Genomic DNA, 18748 nt, shown 5'->3' with positions numbered 1-18748 from the left:
AGCCAGCATGGTGTAGTGGCTAGAGTGCTGGACTAGGACCGGGGAGACCAGAGTTCAAATCCCCATTCAGCCATGAAACGAGCTGGGTGACTCTGGGCCAGTCACTTCTCTCTCAGCCTAACCTACTTCACAGGGTTGTTGTGAGGAGAAACTTAAGTATGTAGTACACCGCTCTGGGCTCCTTGTAGGAAGAGCGGGATATAAGATGTAATAAAATAAAATAAATAAAATTTTTAAAAGCAGCTTATGTTTTTAAAAGGCAGTTCTCAAGACTCTGTAATGCTCTAGCGTGGCCAAGACGCAGAACCCAGCAGATGTAGTTTTTAACATGATAGGAAGTAGATGGGAGTTGTAGTGATGGGAAATGCATGGTTCCATAGATTTAAGTAGGGCACTCCAAGGCTATAAGTAGCTCATATGAACAAAATAGCTCATATGAAAAATAGCTCATATGGACAAAATAGAAACCTAAAAAGCCTTAATTACGGAACATCAAAGTTATGTGTTATATTTCTGCAGGTAATAAGGGGTACTGGCTTGTCTGTATGCACAGAAAAATTTTAAAGGAAAGTACTGGTGCTCACTGAAGCATCTGTGACGCCAACACTTGCATGACTAACACTTTTAAATTAGCCCTGTAAGGAGCCTAGAATCCGATTTGTGGTAGCTGGCTTTCAGGACAACTTTACCATGTTGCCTTTAAACCAGGGTGGCACAATTTCAGTCCTCTCGCTGTTGCTGGACTACAACTCCCATCATACCAAGCTACAGTAGCCAATAGTCAAGGATTATCAGAGTTATAGGCCAGCATCTGCAGGGGAGCCAAAGTTGTGCAGCCCTGCCTTATGCTCCATTCAGACCTCCTGTAATTATGGACATTGTACAGCGCCAGTTAGCAAGCCCCAACCCCGGTGCTGACATGCCAGGTAGGTAGCCCCATCCCTCCACTGACTGTGGGCCACTTTTCATGATCCGGTGATCGTAGTTATGCTGTCAAAGGTTGTGCAGTGGAGGGAGGAAGTGGCACGTCTGTGCAGTGAAAACAACCAGAAAGGGACTGTGTGTGAGAGTTCAATCGCGGCTGCTTCACAAGGAACCAGTATTGGTCACCCTACTTCAGACCTAAGATCAATGATGTGGATTGCCTGCCACAATTGAACTCTTGAACACAATCGCTTCCGCGTCATTTTCACCACACAGATGGGCCGGGAATCGGGAGCGCATGTGCCTCCTCCTCTTCCTCTCCACTGCCTTCCGGATCATGAGAACTGTCCCTATGAGCCCAACATTTATCTGAAGAGACAAACACTGTACCCAGGGAGAGAGATCCTGCTATGATCAGGAACACGCAGAGGCGTATCTAGGGAAAATAGCGCCTAGGGCAAGCACTGAAATTGCGCCCCCTGTCCAAACATCTGACACCCATCTTTTAGATAACTTTACCATAATATCAGCTGAAAAGTACAAGTCAAGCTCGTTAATCTTTTAATCTTTCAAAAACTATTTAGCAGTGGATGTAGCCAGACCAAAAAATGCTGGAAAACTACCAATTTCAGTATGCTGGGGCTCATGAAATACCCAAATACTATGTGGAGCTGTACTTTGAAAACTAAACAGAAGTGCCTGTCTAATTCTCTACTATACATTGTAGCATCACCATTACATAAGTTTTTAAAATAAATAGAGAATTTGACTTTTCCCAGATATTCTTAAAATAATTAAAGGATATGCGGACTAAACTGTGTCACTGCTTGGAATATATTCTAGTATTTCAGAAAGACAGTTAAAATGAGAGAAAGAGAGCAAGAAACTCCCAGTGAGCCTTAATACTAAGGATTTCACACTGATTCAAAGACAAAATCACCATTAATAGCCATATTATTAAGACATCAAATTTAACTCACTTATCACAAGAAGCAAAATAAGAGCAAATGAATACGATCCTAGCTCATAAGCTTCAGCTCAGTATTCACAAGCCCTGATTCTCTGTACATAGTGCCAGTCTGAATAGGTGTACAGTGACTTATATTATAATTTTTTTAAAAAAAATTTCTTTACCTGTAGCTCCTTTGGGGGCTTCCTAAAGGCTGTTGGGGGGGGTGGGTCTGCAAAGGTTCCCCCTCCCCCCACTGGCCTCTAGGGCCTCACAGGGACCATTTGAGCATATGCTGTGGCCATTTTTTAAAAACAATTTTTTTAAAAAACAAAATGGCTGCTGAAAACAAAATGGCTGCCGTGCATGCTCAAATGGCCTCTGCGAGGCCTGGCATGGCCCTGGGCCTCACAAAGGCCATTTGAGCATGTGTGGTGGCCATTTTGTTTTCGGTGGCCATTTTTAATTTTTTTAAAAAAAATTTAAAAATGGCGCCCCCCTTCAAGTGGCACCCGGGGCACGTGCCCTGCCTGCCCCACCCTAGATATGCTCCTGGGACACATTTTTCTCTCTTTAGACAAATGCTATACTCGTGGTCATGAGTGTGGGAGCTACTGGGTGGATGGTGCAGGGGTGGGATTGGCTTTCACAGAATGTTTGAATAATTGGATTAAGTGGAACATGTATTACTTCATGTTTATAAGCATGTCTAGTTGCTATGCCAGTCCATAGGTACTGTCTCCTCCGGCCAAAGTCTCCTGCAGAGATCTTGCCCATCTTGGTATATGAAATAGTATGCCCAGAAATGCCAGGGAATGACACTATGGTGAGGATCCATATGTTGGAAGTGAAGGACTTTGCGCTGTCTCTTGTCTCAAAGACAGTGGAAGACAGACTAGTGAGTCAGAGGGCTAGAGGGTCAAGACATTGGTCATCCCTTCTCTACTGCTCTGACACTATCCCTTTGGAATGTAGATTGCTACTCTCAGGGACACTTCCTTCCTTCCAGCCACTTCCTTCCTCTCTCCCTCTCTCTTCCTGTTCCTTCTACCTTGCAACATGCTAGCTCCTCTCCCTGCACCATGTGTGCAGAGATGCAGAATCCATCTGCATCCAACTAGCTAGCTAGATCCTAACTCCTCACTTTCCTATCTAGAATGGAGTTCTTTAATAAATGCCATATATATTGATTTGAAACTATGAACTGGCTCCAAGTTATACACACATGCCTAACCAAATTCTGCTGTGTTGTGCCTCTGTGCACTCTGCTATAATGAAAAAGGGTTTCTCCTACCAGAGAGTATTCCCAACACCATATGGGTTCCTGTGGCAAGGACTCTACATGATACTGATGCCTGGTATGCCTTGTATGCTTTTTATTTGCCTTTTCTCCATCCCAGTTGTGTTGGATAGTGAGACAGGTCCAACACAAATACGGTACAGGTGGCCCTCGTTATTCGTGGGGGTTCCAGTCCCACCGTTTAGCGTGAATACGGAAACTGTGAATAAGGAAACCTTATCCCTATGGGAATCCGGGGCTTTGTTTCCTCTGAAAAAACTGCTAAAAAAGCAGGGAGGGACAGTAATAAGGATAGAAAAGCATAGTAACTTGTTCTCCAGGAATGCCCCCCAAATGCTCTTATTTTTCATTTTAAATTTCCATTTTTACAAAAAAGAACCACAAAATAGCTTTGCGCTTCAAAATAGCAGCCAGAAATTACATCAGAAGTCATTCTTGGTCACTCGGGAACTGCAGATTAGGGATGTGCACAAACCCACCTGGCCTGGTTCAGTTCAAGTTTGAATTGAACTCGAACTGAACCAGACCAGTTTAGTTTTGGCCCCCTTCGAACCCTGCCCCCGGTTCGATTTGAGTGGTTTGACAAGCAATGTTAAAAAATTTTTTTTTTATTTATTTAAAAAACTTACCCCCTCTGAGGTCATCTCCAAGGTGGTGCTGTGGTGTGTGTGTGTGTCCCATGAAGGTTCCCCTGCCAGCCTCCTGGGGGTTAAAACTTGCCTGGTTCAGGCATCCTTGGCTCTTTCTGGGCCTATTCCCTGGAGCACCAGCCATTTTGGCCCCCTAAAATAAAAAAAAAGCAAGGGAGGTAGAAATAAGAGAAGAAAACCACTGTAACGTATTCTTCAGGTCTCCAGCTCACCAGCCCAAACACCGAAAACAGCAGAGAGCCACAACATTTATTGATTGATTGATCTATCAGATTTGTTCACCACCCCAAACTTCTGTCTCTGGGCAGTTTACAACATAAAACAAATCAAAACACAGGAAATAAAAACCTTAAAACTATTTTAAACCACAGTCAAATTAAAAAGCTTGGGTGAAGAGAGAAGTCTTTAAGTACTTTTTAAAAGTTGTCAAAGATAGGGAGGCTCTTATTTCAGCAGGGAGCACATTCCTGTGTCTCTGGACAGCAACAGAAAAGGCCCGTCCTTGTGTGGACACCAGACTAACTGGTGGCACCTACAGACGAGCCTTTCCGGAAGATCTCAACAGGTGGTGGTGTCAGCGGTGCGCGTTCCTGCAATAAATCAAAGCAGCTGCTTAGCGTGTGGAGGAGTGAAGCCGGTGTTTAGCAGCAGCCAGAATGCAGTCAAGTACATGGGAGGGAGATGGAAACAAGGGAAATTACCCCTCCTAGAATCGCCAGTCTGTAAATGGTAGTCAATGCCAAGTCCAATCAGAGTCGTCGCCAGAAGAAGGGTTGAGTTGTTGGTTCCGGGGTCTAAGGGTTCCAGAGAAAGTCACACATTGATATCCAGGCCAAAGTCAGGGGTCCAGGAGCAAATAGCACAAGGGTTCTGGGAGCTGGAAACTGAATCTGCACTCCAGAGCAATCAGTTGAAACGAGCGTGGTGTAGATGGAGTGGTCTGGCTTTATAGTTCTTCAAGGTCCCGCGCCAGGTGAAGCCAATTAAGGCCCCCGCCTGCCTTTGGGCTGCAAGTTCAGACATCACCCCTGTCAGACGCTGCAGCCAACCGGCTGCTTCTGCATTGCGCAACACGCTGCTCCTTTCTGCGTTCTCTTCGGCGTTCCACGTGGCTCACTAGTCTGCTGCTTGGTCCCGGCTCCTCCCCATCTGAAGAAAGCAATGGCTCCCCGACAACCTCTTGCTGTTCTACAGCACATGAGTGCTCCGTCCGAGGGGCTGCTTTCTCAGCATTCTGCAGGAGGGTCCCCTCATGGGTGGGGGGGCTGCGAACCAGATAATTCTTCCTCGGAGTCAGACCACTGCCTGACAGGTGGGGCTCATGGTGAAGAAGACTTTCTAAATAGCCTAAGCCATTTAGGGCTTTGTTGGTTATAACCAGCACTTTGTATATTGTCCAGAAACCTATCGGCAGCCAGTGTAGTTCTTTTATTATAGGAGTAATATATGGTCTCTTTGAGATGACCCGGAGACCAACCTTGCTGCCACATTCTGTACCACCTGCAGTTTGTGGATTATGTACAAAGGCAGCCCCACATAGATCGCATTGCAGTAGTCAGGTCTGGAGGTTACCAGCATATGTACCACTGTTCTGAGGTCATTCATCACAAGAAACGGATGCAGCTGGCAAATCAGCTGAGGCTGATAGCAAGCACTTCTGGCCACTGCCTCAACCTGAGATACCAGGGAGAGGTGTGGATACAGAAGCACTCCCAGACTGTATACCTGCTCCTTCTGGGGAAGTGTGAACCCATCTAGAACCAGCAGATCAAAATCATCTCTAGAGCTATGACCCCGCACAACTACTACTTCCATCTTTTGGATTCAGTCTTCATTTATTATCCCTCATCCAGCCCATTACTGCCTGTAGGCAGGCACTTAGGGATGTTATGCCTTATCCTGATGATGTTGACATGGAGAAATAGATTTGGGTGTTATCAGCATACTGATAACACCCTACACCACATCTCCGAATGATCAATCCCAGTGGTTTCATATAGATGCTAAAAAGCTTGGAGACAGTATGGAGCCCTGAGGGACGCCATTTTAAAAACTCACATTTTATAGAGCAACAGTCTCCAAGTCACACCATCTGGAATCTGCCCAAGATGTAGGAGTGGAACCACTACAAAGCAGTGCCTCCCACCCTCAACACTCTCAGATGTTCTAGAAGGATACAATGGTTGATAGTCTGGAAAGCTGCCGAGAGATCCAAAAGGACCAACAGAGTCACTCTTCCTCTGTCGAGTCAAAAATGCCTCTCCACTGTAAAATGGCGGCCAGAAATGACATTGGAAATCCTTTCCAGCCACTCAACACCATAGATAGGCCAAAATTTTCTGATTTTTCTACCCACGGAAAACCCAGTCTCTAATACCCAACTGTGGATACGTGGAACCATGATCCATGAGTCCGCAGATAATGAGGGCCACCTGTGTATGAAATAATGTCTTCAAATGAAAGATGGACGTAGCTTGAAATGGTTTGTTGTTCCATTTGTTGTTTCTTCCTATCATAAACCCCACTTAAAAATTGTGATTTTTAAAAAATCTCACAGTTGTTAGATCTAAATTAAATGTTTCCAGATGACAATTGGCAACATCTACAGAGTAGACGTATAGCCTTATACTCGCTCAGGTTCTCATCTGGAGTATGTTGGGCCACCATATGATGTATTATATTGCCATTTCCCCATCACAGACCCTCATGTTTCATCCATATGCCAATTGGTACCCATTGTGTTGCCATGGTAATGAGTGAATCTGTTTGCTTTTAAGAATATAAATCACTATTGTGTACTCTTCTGGAAATCTCTAATAGAGCAATTGATGATATCTGTGGTTCCGGTAGCAGACTTTCAGACAACACTTCCATGTTTCTTAAGCCCTGTTGAAATATTTCAGATCAATGTTTTAATCTTCTGAGACTTAATTGGTGCATTTGTTCAGAACAGGTCCTCTGCCAGGGACAAGGATTTCATTCTGCAAAATTTAAGCAATTTCAGGCTTCATTATAGCAATCAGGAAACTTGTGCTGGGAATGCAACTGTGAACTACTGAGACATACATTGTATTAAAAGGATAGCCTTTGTCTGTATTGGGACTTACATGTAATTACGAATACCTGTTGTGATACTGCCATGATAAAACTCTTACGCAGGCTCTCATTAAATGGAGAAACGAGGGAAACATCTACCTTAACATCTGTAAACAATTTAGTGTAGATTATGTTAAGTAACAATTGTACACTGCTTTATTTAAGCTAGGTCAGACTGACCCTTTTAAAGGGCATTTTTCTTTTTCTTTTAATGTTTGTCTTTTTCCCTTGAGCCAGGCTTAGAACACAATTCATGTGTTCTTCATCACTGCTTGCCCAGGTGGCCCTAAGTTTCACCCATTCTCATTCTCTCTCTCTCTTTAAAAAACAAGGCTTTTCTTCTGAAATGAACAATTCCCGTTAGCTTCGCCTATGAATACTGGGATAGTATTCACATACACTTTGGAATGCTGTCCCAGTGGCCATTCGCTCCTCGGACTCCATCAGTTTTTAGAAAGCTTCTTAAATCTTGGCTTTTTACCCAGGCTTTTACATGACTGTTTCTATTGCTGCTTCTATGTGTTTTTACTCATTTATAGTTTTTATGCTTGTATTTTATAGTTTTTAAATTAGATTTGTTTTATATTTTTAGCTTAATATTTTAATTGTCATTTTTATTGTATGTTTTTTAACTTTTGTAAACCACCTTGGGGTTGTTTTTAATGAAAGGTGGTATATAAATTCAACAAGAAATTAAAATAAATAAAAAATAAATACACAGGGGAGTACTGTGAGCTTCTTCATGGATAATTCAAGTGTAGGGATAGGAAGTATCAATTGCTGTTTTATCAGGATGAGAGTTGAGTGTCTAATGGTACAATTATATCATTGACTAATGAGGATATGATACTGAATAACTCCCTGTGAGTCCTGTGCTTGGTTGGATGGGGGCACCCTACTCCAAAGTGGTGATGACAGAGACCAGCAGGAAGGGGCACGAATGTTCAGGTAATATAAAAAGGAACCAGGTGTGGAGCTGCAGCCATTATTTTATTTGTTTGTTTGTTTGTTTAAAATATTTATATCCCACCTTCCAGTACACTACTGCTTGGGGCAGCTCACAACATTAATAAAATAGTTACAATATAAAGTAAATAAATAAATAAAATTGAACATGTTAAAAGGCCAAGCTAAAACTACATTTGAAATTACAAATTTCAAAAGTTTCAGATTAAAAGTTATTAGTAAAAAGCTAAAAACTACAAACTTAAAAAAACTACCAGATATGAGCAGCTGATAAAACATTTAAAAGACTGTCTTTAAAATATATCTTTAATTGTTTTTTAAAGAACACCAAGGGAGGGAGCATGGTGAAGCTCCTCTGCGGGGGGCATTCCAAAGCTGAAGGGCCACAACTGAAAAGGCCCTGTCTCTACTTCCTGCCAACCATGACCAGAGTTCAGGGCTGTACTACAAAAAGGATGTAGTATTTTATAATATAATATAATATAATATAATATAATATAATATAATATAATATAAAATTTATATTCCGCTTTTCCTCCAAGGAGCTCAGAGCTGTGTACATGCTTATTTTTATCCTCTCAACAACCCTGTGAGGTAGGTTAGGCTGAGAGATACATGACTGGCCCAGAGTCACCCAGGGAGTTTCATGGCTGAATGGGGATTCAAATTCAGGTCTTCCTGGTCCTAATCCAACACTCTAGCTACTTGTGACATTTGCTGTGCTAATTTTCCAACCTTTGTTTGGAAAAACTACCTGACCCAGCGTTTAGATATCCAAGTCTAGAACGCTATGAATGGAGAATGGCAGAGGTACTTAACATTCAGCGCAAGACGTACCAACCTTGGGTCTCATATGTGGTTGGACCAACTCTCATCATCGCCAGGCACAATGTGGCCACTGTGATTATGGGTGCTGTAATCCAACAACCCCTGATTCAGTGGATGCTTGGGAAACCAGCACCAAGTCAGTTCTTGAACCATTGTCCTGTGGGTATAAACAGTCTTGTAAAGTGCTCATCCATATTTGTTTGAAGAGTGGCTTGGCAAACATGGCAATATGACAAGCAGGCTGCTGAAGACAAGGATTACTTTGAAACATCCCTTGAAGCAGATAATGATGACACTGAGGCTGTTCCTATGCGCAGCGAAGACTGGGCTTAGACAGCCAAGCCCAGTCTTTGCTGCACATGGGAACTATCGGGAGCCATGTGGCTCCCAGCGGTGGCCCAGCATCAAACTCTGTAGGGAGCCCTGGCTGTTAACCAGGGTTAAGGGCGCGAACGTGCTCTCACCCCAGCTAACTGATCGAATGTCGGTGCCACACAGCTCCACATGGCACCTACACACAAGTAGCTTCCGGGCCTGCATCTGGAAGCTCCCCAGCTGCTCTCAGATGACAATCGGTCCTTCACGTACAAAGTTGCCAGGTTCTGTGGGGAAGTGTGCAGTATCCGCAGGGTCCTGACTGCCAGTTAATATCTGGCAGCAGATGTTTGGACTTTGAGCATATTATTTGCTTGATTGTATAATAATTTTAATCTGCTTTTCACTTCACTGCTTTTATGTAGCTTGTATATATTATTTTAACCATTTTGTACTTTTAATTGCCCTACTTTTAAGGATAGCTATTCATTTACTCTATTAATCTTCCTACAGGCTTGGCCGGTAGCATTTTACTTCACAAATTCCATACAGTTTTTAGAGTTATATTTTACTATTATAATCATACTTAGCTTGTAGAGTTTTATTTCATTTAGCATGTGTTTTACTATATTGTATCTGTACCTTATCCTGTCCTGGTCGTTGACCGTAATAAAGATGATTGATTGGAAGCTCCCCATACCACACCTCCTGGCCTGCATCAGGAGGCTTGCCATACTGCACTTGTGCAGTGCTTTCTGGGAGCTCTGGGGACCTCCTGGCCCCCAAACCTCTGTGCTACCAGGGGCAGCTGGCAGTCATCTGGGCAGGCATTCCACTGGCCGGCAATGGCAGGGAGATTGTCTGCGCGGGAGGTAAGCATTTCAAGGCTTTCTTCCCCTCGCCCCTTTTGAGCCCTTTCTCCCAATCATGAGAAAGGGCTCAATGACCTCTCTTGACAATTCTCTTCTAAGTGACCATAAAAGTTTGTAGTTACAATTTAGTGGGTTTGATGTCAATATGCTAGCACAACAATAAGTGTTATCATTTCTCTTTTATTTTCAGAGGTCTATCATTTCATGTAGAATACATTGCATTAGTAAATTTGTTTAGCCACCATATGGTCACTGTTGCTTATCAAGTGCTTTTGGCTATTGTTTATATAAACCCGGAAATTTGGGGGTGAAACATCATGGCTAGTAATTCTACTAGGATCATAGACTACTGGAAAAAGCCCATCTAATAATCGCTCCAGATAGTAATGAACAACCTTTCTGGCCCATAGACTAGCAAGCAAGATGATCAGGTAGGCAGGACTATTATGCTTTGCATTTGAGAAGGAGATTGTATAAATGCTCGAACTTTAGATGAAGCTAAATTGTTCCTTAGGCAAATCAAGGGCCCCGGGACAAAGGAAAGGTTCCAACCATACCCTCATGCAATCAAAACAAAGCCTAGCTTCAGGAGAGCCCTTAAAATCTATCTGGCCCGGCCTTCCAGGGTTTTTAATTTGTTGTAAATTATTTTTAACTGCTGCAAATGTTTGGCCTGGTTCTCCAGGGTTTTAAACTGTTTAAATGTTTTAATTAATTTGTTATATGCTGTCTTTATATTTTTGTTTTTAATTAATAGATTAATTATTTTATTTTGATGTAAAATGCCCTGAGCCATTTTTGGAAGTAGGGTATATAAATCAAATTACTAAATAGCTTCTAACTGAATTTGGCATGCTTTGTGAATCTCTTTAATATTTTATTTATTTATTTATTTATCTATCAAATTTGTACACTGCCCCAAACTTTAATCTCTGAGCAGTTAACAATAGCATAAAACAAGATAAAAACATATTAAGAAAACTTAAAACAACTTAACAATTTAAAAATAAACCAGAGATTAAAACCTAAAATTTTTTAGGATGCTGAGAAAGCTTGGGCAAAAAGATGGGTTTTCAGGTGTTTTTTTGAAAACTGCCAGAGATGGGGAAGATAGTATCTCAGCAGGGAGCACATTCCACAATCTCGGGGCAGCGACCGAGAAGCACTGGATCACCCAATCTGCTTCCCTGGTAAAGTGTGTCAAAATCCTGGCGCCCACAGAGCCCTCTGGTTTTCTTTGGTAGAATATAGGAGCAGTTTACCATTGCCTCCTCCTGCACAGTGTGAGATGATGCCTTTCAGCATCTTCCTATATCGCTGCTGCCCGATATAGTACCAGGAAGGATTCAAACCAGAAGCTTTCTGCTAGTTAGTCAAGCATTTGCCCACTGCGCCACTTAAGGTAGCACTACTTCCCTGAACTGAATAAAAACATCAATGTATATGATTTCCCCTCTTTATTAACCTTTGGAGGTGTAGAACTCAGGGAGTCCTATTGCTTTGTTCCTTCTCCCTTTTACTTTGAACCCCAAATCCTATAAATTACCACAAGCACTCCAGAACTTGTGTTTGATTCCAAATGCGGGACTGCTGATGGACACACTGCACAGTATAGCCCTGGAAGCCTGTTAAGAAAGGAGAGCTGGTCTTGTGGTAGCAAGCATGACTTGTCCCCTTAGCTAAGCAGGGTCCATCCTGGTTACATATAAATGGGAGACTAGAAGTATGAGCGCTGTAAGATATTCCCCTCATGGGATGGAACTGCTCTGGGAAGAGCAGAAAGTTTCAAGTTCCCTCCCTGGCAGCATCTCCAAGATAGGGCTGAGAGAGATTCCTGCCTGCAACCCTAGAGAAGCCTCTGCCAGTCTGTGAAGACAATACTGAGCTAGATAGACCAATGGTCTGACTCAGTATATGGCAGCTTCCTATGTTCCTAAGCCCCACAGCCACATGGCCTGCTTTCCCACTCACTCCCTGCCCTTCTTCAAAATCTAGCCCATGCCATTCACTTGCCCTAAGCTAAATCACTGGACTGAAATCCTGCTTCCAGACACGAGCTTGTCTTTCAGATCATCCTGCTCAAGTCTGCCCTGGAACTCCCTTGCTCCTACTGAATCACTGAGATTAGAGTACCTTCAGAAGTGAGCTTCTTGGTGCATGTGGAGGTACAGCCTCTGTCTGCTCCTCCTAACCCTTTTAACATTTCACCAAGTGAACTATTGGTATGGCTGAGTCCACTGCGACAGCCCTTCCAAAATTTAAAAAACCCCAAACCAAACCTCAGTAGAGTAGAAAGGACTATAGATGTTGGGTGGAGATAATCAACAAGCTTCTACTATGTTTAACAAGAATGTTTTACTTTTAAGAAAAAAACATTTCTCAATCAAAACACTTCTTTTACAGAAAAATACAGCACAAACCTGTAGCAACTTAATCACTGCCTGGCTCTGTACAAGCCCCTGTTCAGAGTCTCAAGACTTTCCTGTAGGACTCTGTCTCAGGCCTCTGTAGACTTCTGTTCCAGGACTCTCTAGTCCTCTCTCCAGCAGACTCTTGACTTCTCCCATCTTCCAGGCCTCTGACTCTCTTGGAGGACTCTGTTGACTTCCCTCCTAGGACTCTGTTCCAGGAATCTCTCCCAGAACTCTCCCTCTGGACTCTGTCTCTTGGATTCCATAGTTCTCTCTCCAGCAGATTTTTGTTGGCTTTACTTCTAGGACTCTTTCTGTGGACTCTTCTCCAGGACTCTTCTTTGTCTCTTTACTTCTAGGACTCTGTTCCAGGACTCTCCTGACTTCAGCTCTCCAGCAGACTTGACTTCTCTGGCTTCCCAGACTCTCTCTTGGACTCCTTAGTCCTCTCTAGCAGACTCTTGACCTCTCCATCTTCCAGGCCTCAGTCTCTCTGGACTCTCTCTCGGGACTCTGTTTCTCCCTCTCTAAACACTTCCAATATATGTAGTTTCTTCCCATCAGTTCCTCAGCCCAGCCAGTCAGAACAAACAAAAAATCCCCTCTCTTTTTTAAAATCTCCTTTTCTTCCAAAAACCAACTGTCAAATGCTAAACCAAATGTGAAACTATAAAAAAATAATATTGAACTTTTGACCCTGCCAGCCTTCTCCAGGCACAGGGATTTGCAGCTATAGACATCCTATTTACAATAATGAAGTTTTGGGAATATAATATAGTACAATTCATTTATCAGGGCTTATTTACAAGAAGCGTTTTGGGAATATTAATACACTATACAACATGGGGGCTTATTTACAGAAACCCAAGAGGTCTAGGCCTCATTCCTCCACAGTGCAGAACAACCCTTGAAGGACACACTAGGCTTCTGACCCCTGCTTGCTTTTGGATGTGGCTGTTGGCACATGTGGTGCATCATCCCAACCAGGTGTCCATGTGGCAGACCCATGTTTTATTCTAACTTGCAGCTGGACACATTTTGTGCAATGCAAAAAGAAAGAAAGAAAAAAGTATGCAATGGAAACCATTTTTTGCAGTTTGGCATGTAGTTTAATAACAAAGCAGTTCATTTCTTAAAGATAAATAGAGGAGGGGGAAAGATGAATGCTGTTTACTTTCAGTCTGTATAACCTTATGAAAAGTATATTTGAGTTTTCCTTTACTCTCTTTGCAAGGCACTTTTTCTTGCTTCCTCTCTGTCTTTCTCATTTGCTCCTTCCTTTCCTTCTTGTCCGTCTTTCTTTTTTTAATTCATTATTTTCCCTTCCATCTTTCTTCCTTTATTTCTGTAAGAACATCTTGGAGTAAGGATACCTCCTTCCTCCTTGTAACCTTTGTTGTCAGATGTATGTACTTTAATTTAGTTCTACTCAAATTCTCTGTAAAACTGCTTGACAAAGGCACAAATGCACTTTAGGCACTCTTCTTGACTCATGATACATTCCAGCAATTTCAATCCCTTCATTTGAACTGCTAGTGGAAGGGCTCAGCTATTCCGTGCTCCCACCCCGCCAGTGGTCTTGCCAAAATGTATTGAAATGAACTTTCCCCCCTTTGTTTGAAACTGGAGTATATGCCTCTCTCTGTTACATTTCAGAATGTGTAACTAAGAAACTGGAGCAAAATAAACCTCTTGTGCTTGTGCACAGGATCATGGGATGTGCTTAGGAGATCAGCAGACTGTAAACACTGCCATATTTTCTCAGTACTCATACGCACAAGTTTGTGTGGCGTTTTTGATTTGACATAGGCCATCACAAGTTTGTGATTTGACACAGGCCATCATTGTATGAGCTGAGTCTATCAAAAAGCGACACCTGTCACCTTTTTTCTTTTATTGTTATTTACTATATTTACCTGGATCTAAGACTAGGTTTCCCCCCAAGTTTTTTGATATTAAAAATCAGGAGGTCATCTTAAATTCGAAGTCCTGTTCCTTTCAAGTAAAAGCAGGTATGAACTGTATTTAACTTCTACTTTTAAGGGTGACATCTTAAATTCAGAGTGTAAGAATTCTTACAAGAGTCGTCTTAAATTCGGTTAAATACGGTAATCCTATATAATAAAACCCTAAGGTACCTGCGTCCGTGTCTCTTGCAGGTGTTCTGCACATGCGTGGCGCGCGCAGACGCAGCAATGGAAACTACGTTTCTCCCTCTCCAAGTACCAGGGCTTGAGGGTCCGCGTCGGCCATCGCGCTGACAGGTCCACGTCCCTTGCCCTTGAAGACAGGAGTGAGGGACGGCGGAAAGGTGAAAAACAGAGGCGTAACTATAGGGGGGGCAGGGGGGGCACATGCCCCGGTCGCCATCTTTTCTGGTCACGTGGGGGGCGCCGCCATGACCAAATTTTTTAAAAAATTTTTAAAAAAATTTTGTTAATACAAATGTTTCCTGCTCAGTGCAGCAGCGCTGCAGCAGTCAAGGGAGCGCGTCGGTGCCCCCTTCCCCACGAGCGGTCCCTTCCGCGCCACCTGCGCCCCCCCATTGCTTTGCTGGCACCTGGCGGCCAGTCAGTGGCCTGGCTTGGCGGCAGCAGCGGCAGCGGGTGCTTGTGAGGGAAAACCTAAGTATAATGTAGTATGTTGGGGGGGGCGGGGGGCGCCATTTCAGTGCTTGCCCCGGGCACCATTTTCCCTAGTTACGCCTCTGGTGAAAAACCACCAACGGCCACAGCAACGCGGGTTCTCGCCCCGCCCCAGCGGACAAGGCACGAGCCGCCGTCCCTGCCCTCCGCTCGAGAACCAATCGTCACCCTGCGTGCCTAGTGACCATGAGTCATGCCCCTTCCTGCCCCTGCGGCAGTGCTGGTCTCGCGCGCAGGTGCTGATTCGTTGGTCGTCAGCCCAGTACAGCCTTCGGCCCAACAGGCCCTGCCTCCCTTCCAAGCTGCGCGGGAGGAACCCGCCCATTCCTGATGGCCCCGCCTCCCTCCCCTCCCCTCCCCATTGCCGAGTAACCCCGTCCACTGGGGCGTGAGCACGCCGGAGACTCTATGGTCCAGGCCCCCGCTCTTCCCCAATCCCATTCCCTCCGTTGTGGTCCAGGCGTGAGCGCATGCTCAGTCGCTGCTGCGGTGTTGGCCAGGAGGAAGATGAAGGCTGTGGATGGAAAGCGAATGGCGGTGGCGGCAGCTCCTCTTCCTCCCCCTCTGAGCGCCTGAGCCTGCCTCTCTGTAGCCATGGGGCTGGGCTCCAGCTCCGAGATTCCTGATGGGGGCTTCAAGGGATACCATGTGCACGGGGTAAGGCCCCAGCTCCCTGACAGGACGAGGGCGAGGTTGCTGGGCCAGGAGGGCTTGGGCAGAGCTGGGGGGTGGGGGGGTCAGGCGAGCTCTAATCTCTGGGAGCCTGGCCCAGGTGCAGGATTTGGCAGTCCCTCCTGCCCCTTTTCATGTAAAGAAGGAGACAGGGTTTGTTTGTTTTGGGGGTGGTGGTATGTGGTTTGTCAGTCCTAATGACCAAACGGAGCCTCCTTGAATAGAAGCAGTCTATCACTGCATGCCAGCTGCCGGGGACCAATGGCAGGGGGACGCCTAGGAACAGGGAAAGTCCACGTCCCTTGCCCTTGAGGAAAGACTGTTCTCTACACAACTCTTCTAGCGCCCGTTAATGTAACGGGCTTCATGTCTACTAGTGTATTTATATTTTACTCTTCACCAAGGATGTCATATTATATGTTGTGCAACATATAACATTTCAAAGATAAAAATGTAGAATAAAACACTATTTAAGCATCAGTAAAACAGCAAGACAGAGCAAGGGCAGTAAAACTACAAGCCATACAGCAGGATAAAATGCATAAAAGTTTAATGGCACCCGATCAATCCAGGAACTGCTAAGAACATTGAAAGGCCTGAAAGAACAGAAGTGGAAGGGACTGTGAAGGTGCCAGGTGGACCTCCCTATGTGGGGAGTTTCATTATTGGGGCACCCCCCCCCCCTCAAAAGCCATCTTCCATGGTAACCGCTAGGGCTGTGTGAAGCATTAGAGGCCTATTTGGCTTTGGCCTGAAGCAAAGTGCCATCTGGTTGGGGCAGAAGCAGAACTGAAGCAAAGCAAACTGGGTAAAACCCTTTGCCCACAGCCCCCTTTGCTTTGTCCACCCCCAAAACTGTTTACAGGACTAGGCAGGAGAGAGGCCACTGCAGCAATGGCCACAGCCTCAGAAAAGACTATAAATCCCAAGAGTACACATGCCATTCTCAGGACTGGGCGAGTGGGGTTCATTTTAAAAGTAAAGCCGTAGAACACAGCTGTCTGTTCCCACTTAACTGGGAACAAAGATAGAGGAAAGCAACTTGTCTCCTACCTGGTATTTGTAAATAAATTTTAGGTGTGTGTGAGAGGGGCAAAGATTCCTTTCATCAGACTGAAGGGTTTGAAACCTGACACACAGCCTGAAGTGGGTCTGAACCAAATATGAGATGCCTCCAGAGCTCTGAGTTTGTTATATTTATATACCACTTGATGTTTGCATCTCTAGGTGGTGTACACAATTTAAAACACAACAAATATAAAACAGAGTAAAAGTAATTAAAACAATTTCACGGAATAAAATGTTAAAACAATCTCATAGAATAAAAACAAACAGTTTAAAATTAATTCAGTTAAAAGCCTGAGAAAACAAGTATGTCTTGAGGGTATTCCTAAAAACGAACAGAGAAGGAGATGCTCTTATTTTGACAGGGAGCATATTCAAAAGCCCCGGGGCAGCCACAGAGAAGGCCCAGTCCCGAGTTGCCACCAAACAAGCCGGTGGCAACAACTGTAACCAGACATCTCCAGATGATCTGAATAGGCAACTGGTTCATGACAGAAAAGTCACTCTCTTAAGTACCCTGGACCCAACCTGTTGGGGGCTTTATAAGTAATAACCAGCACTTTCTATTATTCACAGTCAATGCAGTTATTTTAAAATTGGTGTTGTCCCTTCGGGTTGTCGCAGAGACCAGTCTAGCTGCCACATTCTGTACCAATTGTAGTTTCTGGACCATGTACAAAGGCAGCCCAAAGTAGAGTTCTTTACAGTAGTCTAGCCTGGAGGTTACCAGCATATGTACCACTGTTTTAATGTCATTTACCTCCAGAAATGGATGTAGGTGAAGCTGATAAAAAGCACTCCTGGCCACTGCCTCAATTTGAGAAACCAGAGAGAGTTTGGGATACAGGGGCACTCCCAAGCTACGTACCTGATATTTCTGGGGGAGTGTAACCCCATTGAGAACAAGCAGATCTAAACCATCTAGATTTTAGATGGTTTAATTGTAAACCGCCCTGAGCCATTTTGGAAGGGTGATATACAAATCAAATAAACAACAATAATAAATAATAATAATCTCTTGAGCCTTGCCCCCCAAAGTCAGTACCTCCATCTTATTTGGATTCAACTTCAGTTTGTTATCCCTCATCCAGCCCATTACCACCTCCAGACAGGCATTTAGGGAGGGTATGCCAATTCCTGGTGAGGTTGATATATGGAAAAATAGATCTGGGTGTCATCAGCATATTGATTACACAGTGCACCAAACCTCCTTATGATCTCTCCTAGAGGTTTAATGTAGATGTTAAACAACATCAGAGACAAGGAGCCTTGTGGAACTCCCTGCAGTAACTCTTGCTTTGCAAAGCAATGGTCTCCAAGTGACACCATCTAGAATCTACTCAAGAGGTAGGAACGGAACCACTGTAAAACAATGCAACCCAATCCCACCTCCCTCAGACGACACAGAAGGATACTATGGTCAATGGTATCGAAAGCCACCAAGAGGTCCAAAGGGATCAGCAGAGTCACAATCCCTCTGTCGATAGCCAACTGGAGATCATCCATCAGGCCGGCCAAGGCATAGCCTGCTGGAAAGCAAGTTTGAAATGAGTCTAGATAATTGTTCCCTGAAGTGATGCAGGGCTGCTTCACATAACCACCTCAGTGCCAAAGCTGGGACATCCAAAGGTGAACATGGACAGGTGAACATGCTGTGGGGGCAGGTTAATATGAGAAGAGGCATTTTTCCCCCTTTAGGCTTTTAATAGTTGGTATTCAAGGTATTCAAGAGCTTAATCTTTCCCCATAACTATATTATTATGTCAGGAGAACCTACATCTGTTGAATTCCTGTCTGTCACAAACCCTAGTTCTAACTGAAGTGATAAACCTGTGTTTGGGCTGTACCACTTCAGATTGCAGATTGAGGGCTGCTATCATTGAGAGTTCCTCTATATGAAAAACATCCTGGCTTGTAGAAAACTAGAGACGTGTTCAAGCATTTGGTGCATGTGAATGCTGAAGGCATGGAGTGGGGAGCAGAATAATAACCGCTGGCTTTGCCCTTGACTTTCATGCCTTCTGTTGAATAGGTGAAAGGTGCTGTGTGTATATA

General features: G+C 44.1%; 1 protein-coding gene across 3 annotated transcripts in view; it reads left to right on the top strand.

Annotated features, from left to right (window-relative positions):
- TSHR (thyroid stimulating hormone receptor) overlaps positions 1-18748 on the top strand; it is a 119837-nt gene that overhangs the window by 9300 nt on the left and 91789 nt on the right. Inside the window, exon 1 of one of the 3 annotated variants that reach the window (XM_053290776.1) lies at positions 15484-15613. The exons of the other annotated variants lie outside the window; for them this stretch is intronic. Coding sequence (XP_053146751.1) covers positions 15582-15613 — 32 coding nt within the window. The 5' untranslated portion in view covers positions 15484-15581. Of the gene's footprint in view, positions 1-15483; positions 15614-18748 lie in introns of those variants that run through there. 3 annotated transcript variants of the gene reach the window in all.

The sequence above is a fragment of the Hemicordylus capensis genome, chromosome 1 (genome assembly GCF_027244095.1).
Source record: "Hemicordylus capensis ecotype Gifberg chromosome 1, rHemCap1.1.pri, whole genome shotgun sequence".
NCBI classification, from domain to species: domain Eukaryota; kingdom Metazoa; phylum Chordata; class Lepidosauria; order Squamata; family Cordylidae; genus Hemicordylus; species Hemicordylus capensis.
The sequence above is the reverse complement of the archived record's forward strand: the minus strand, read 5'-3'. Positions and strand labels throughout refer to the sequence as shown.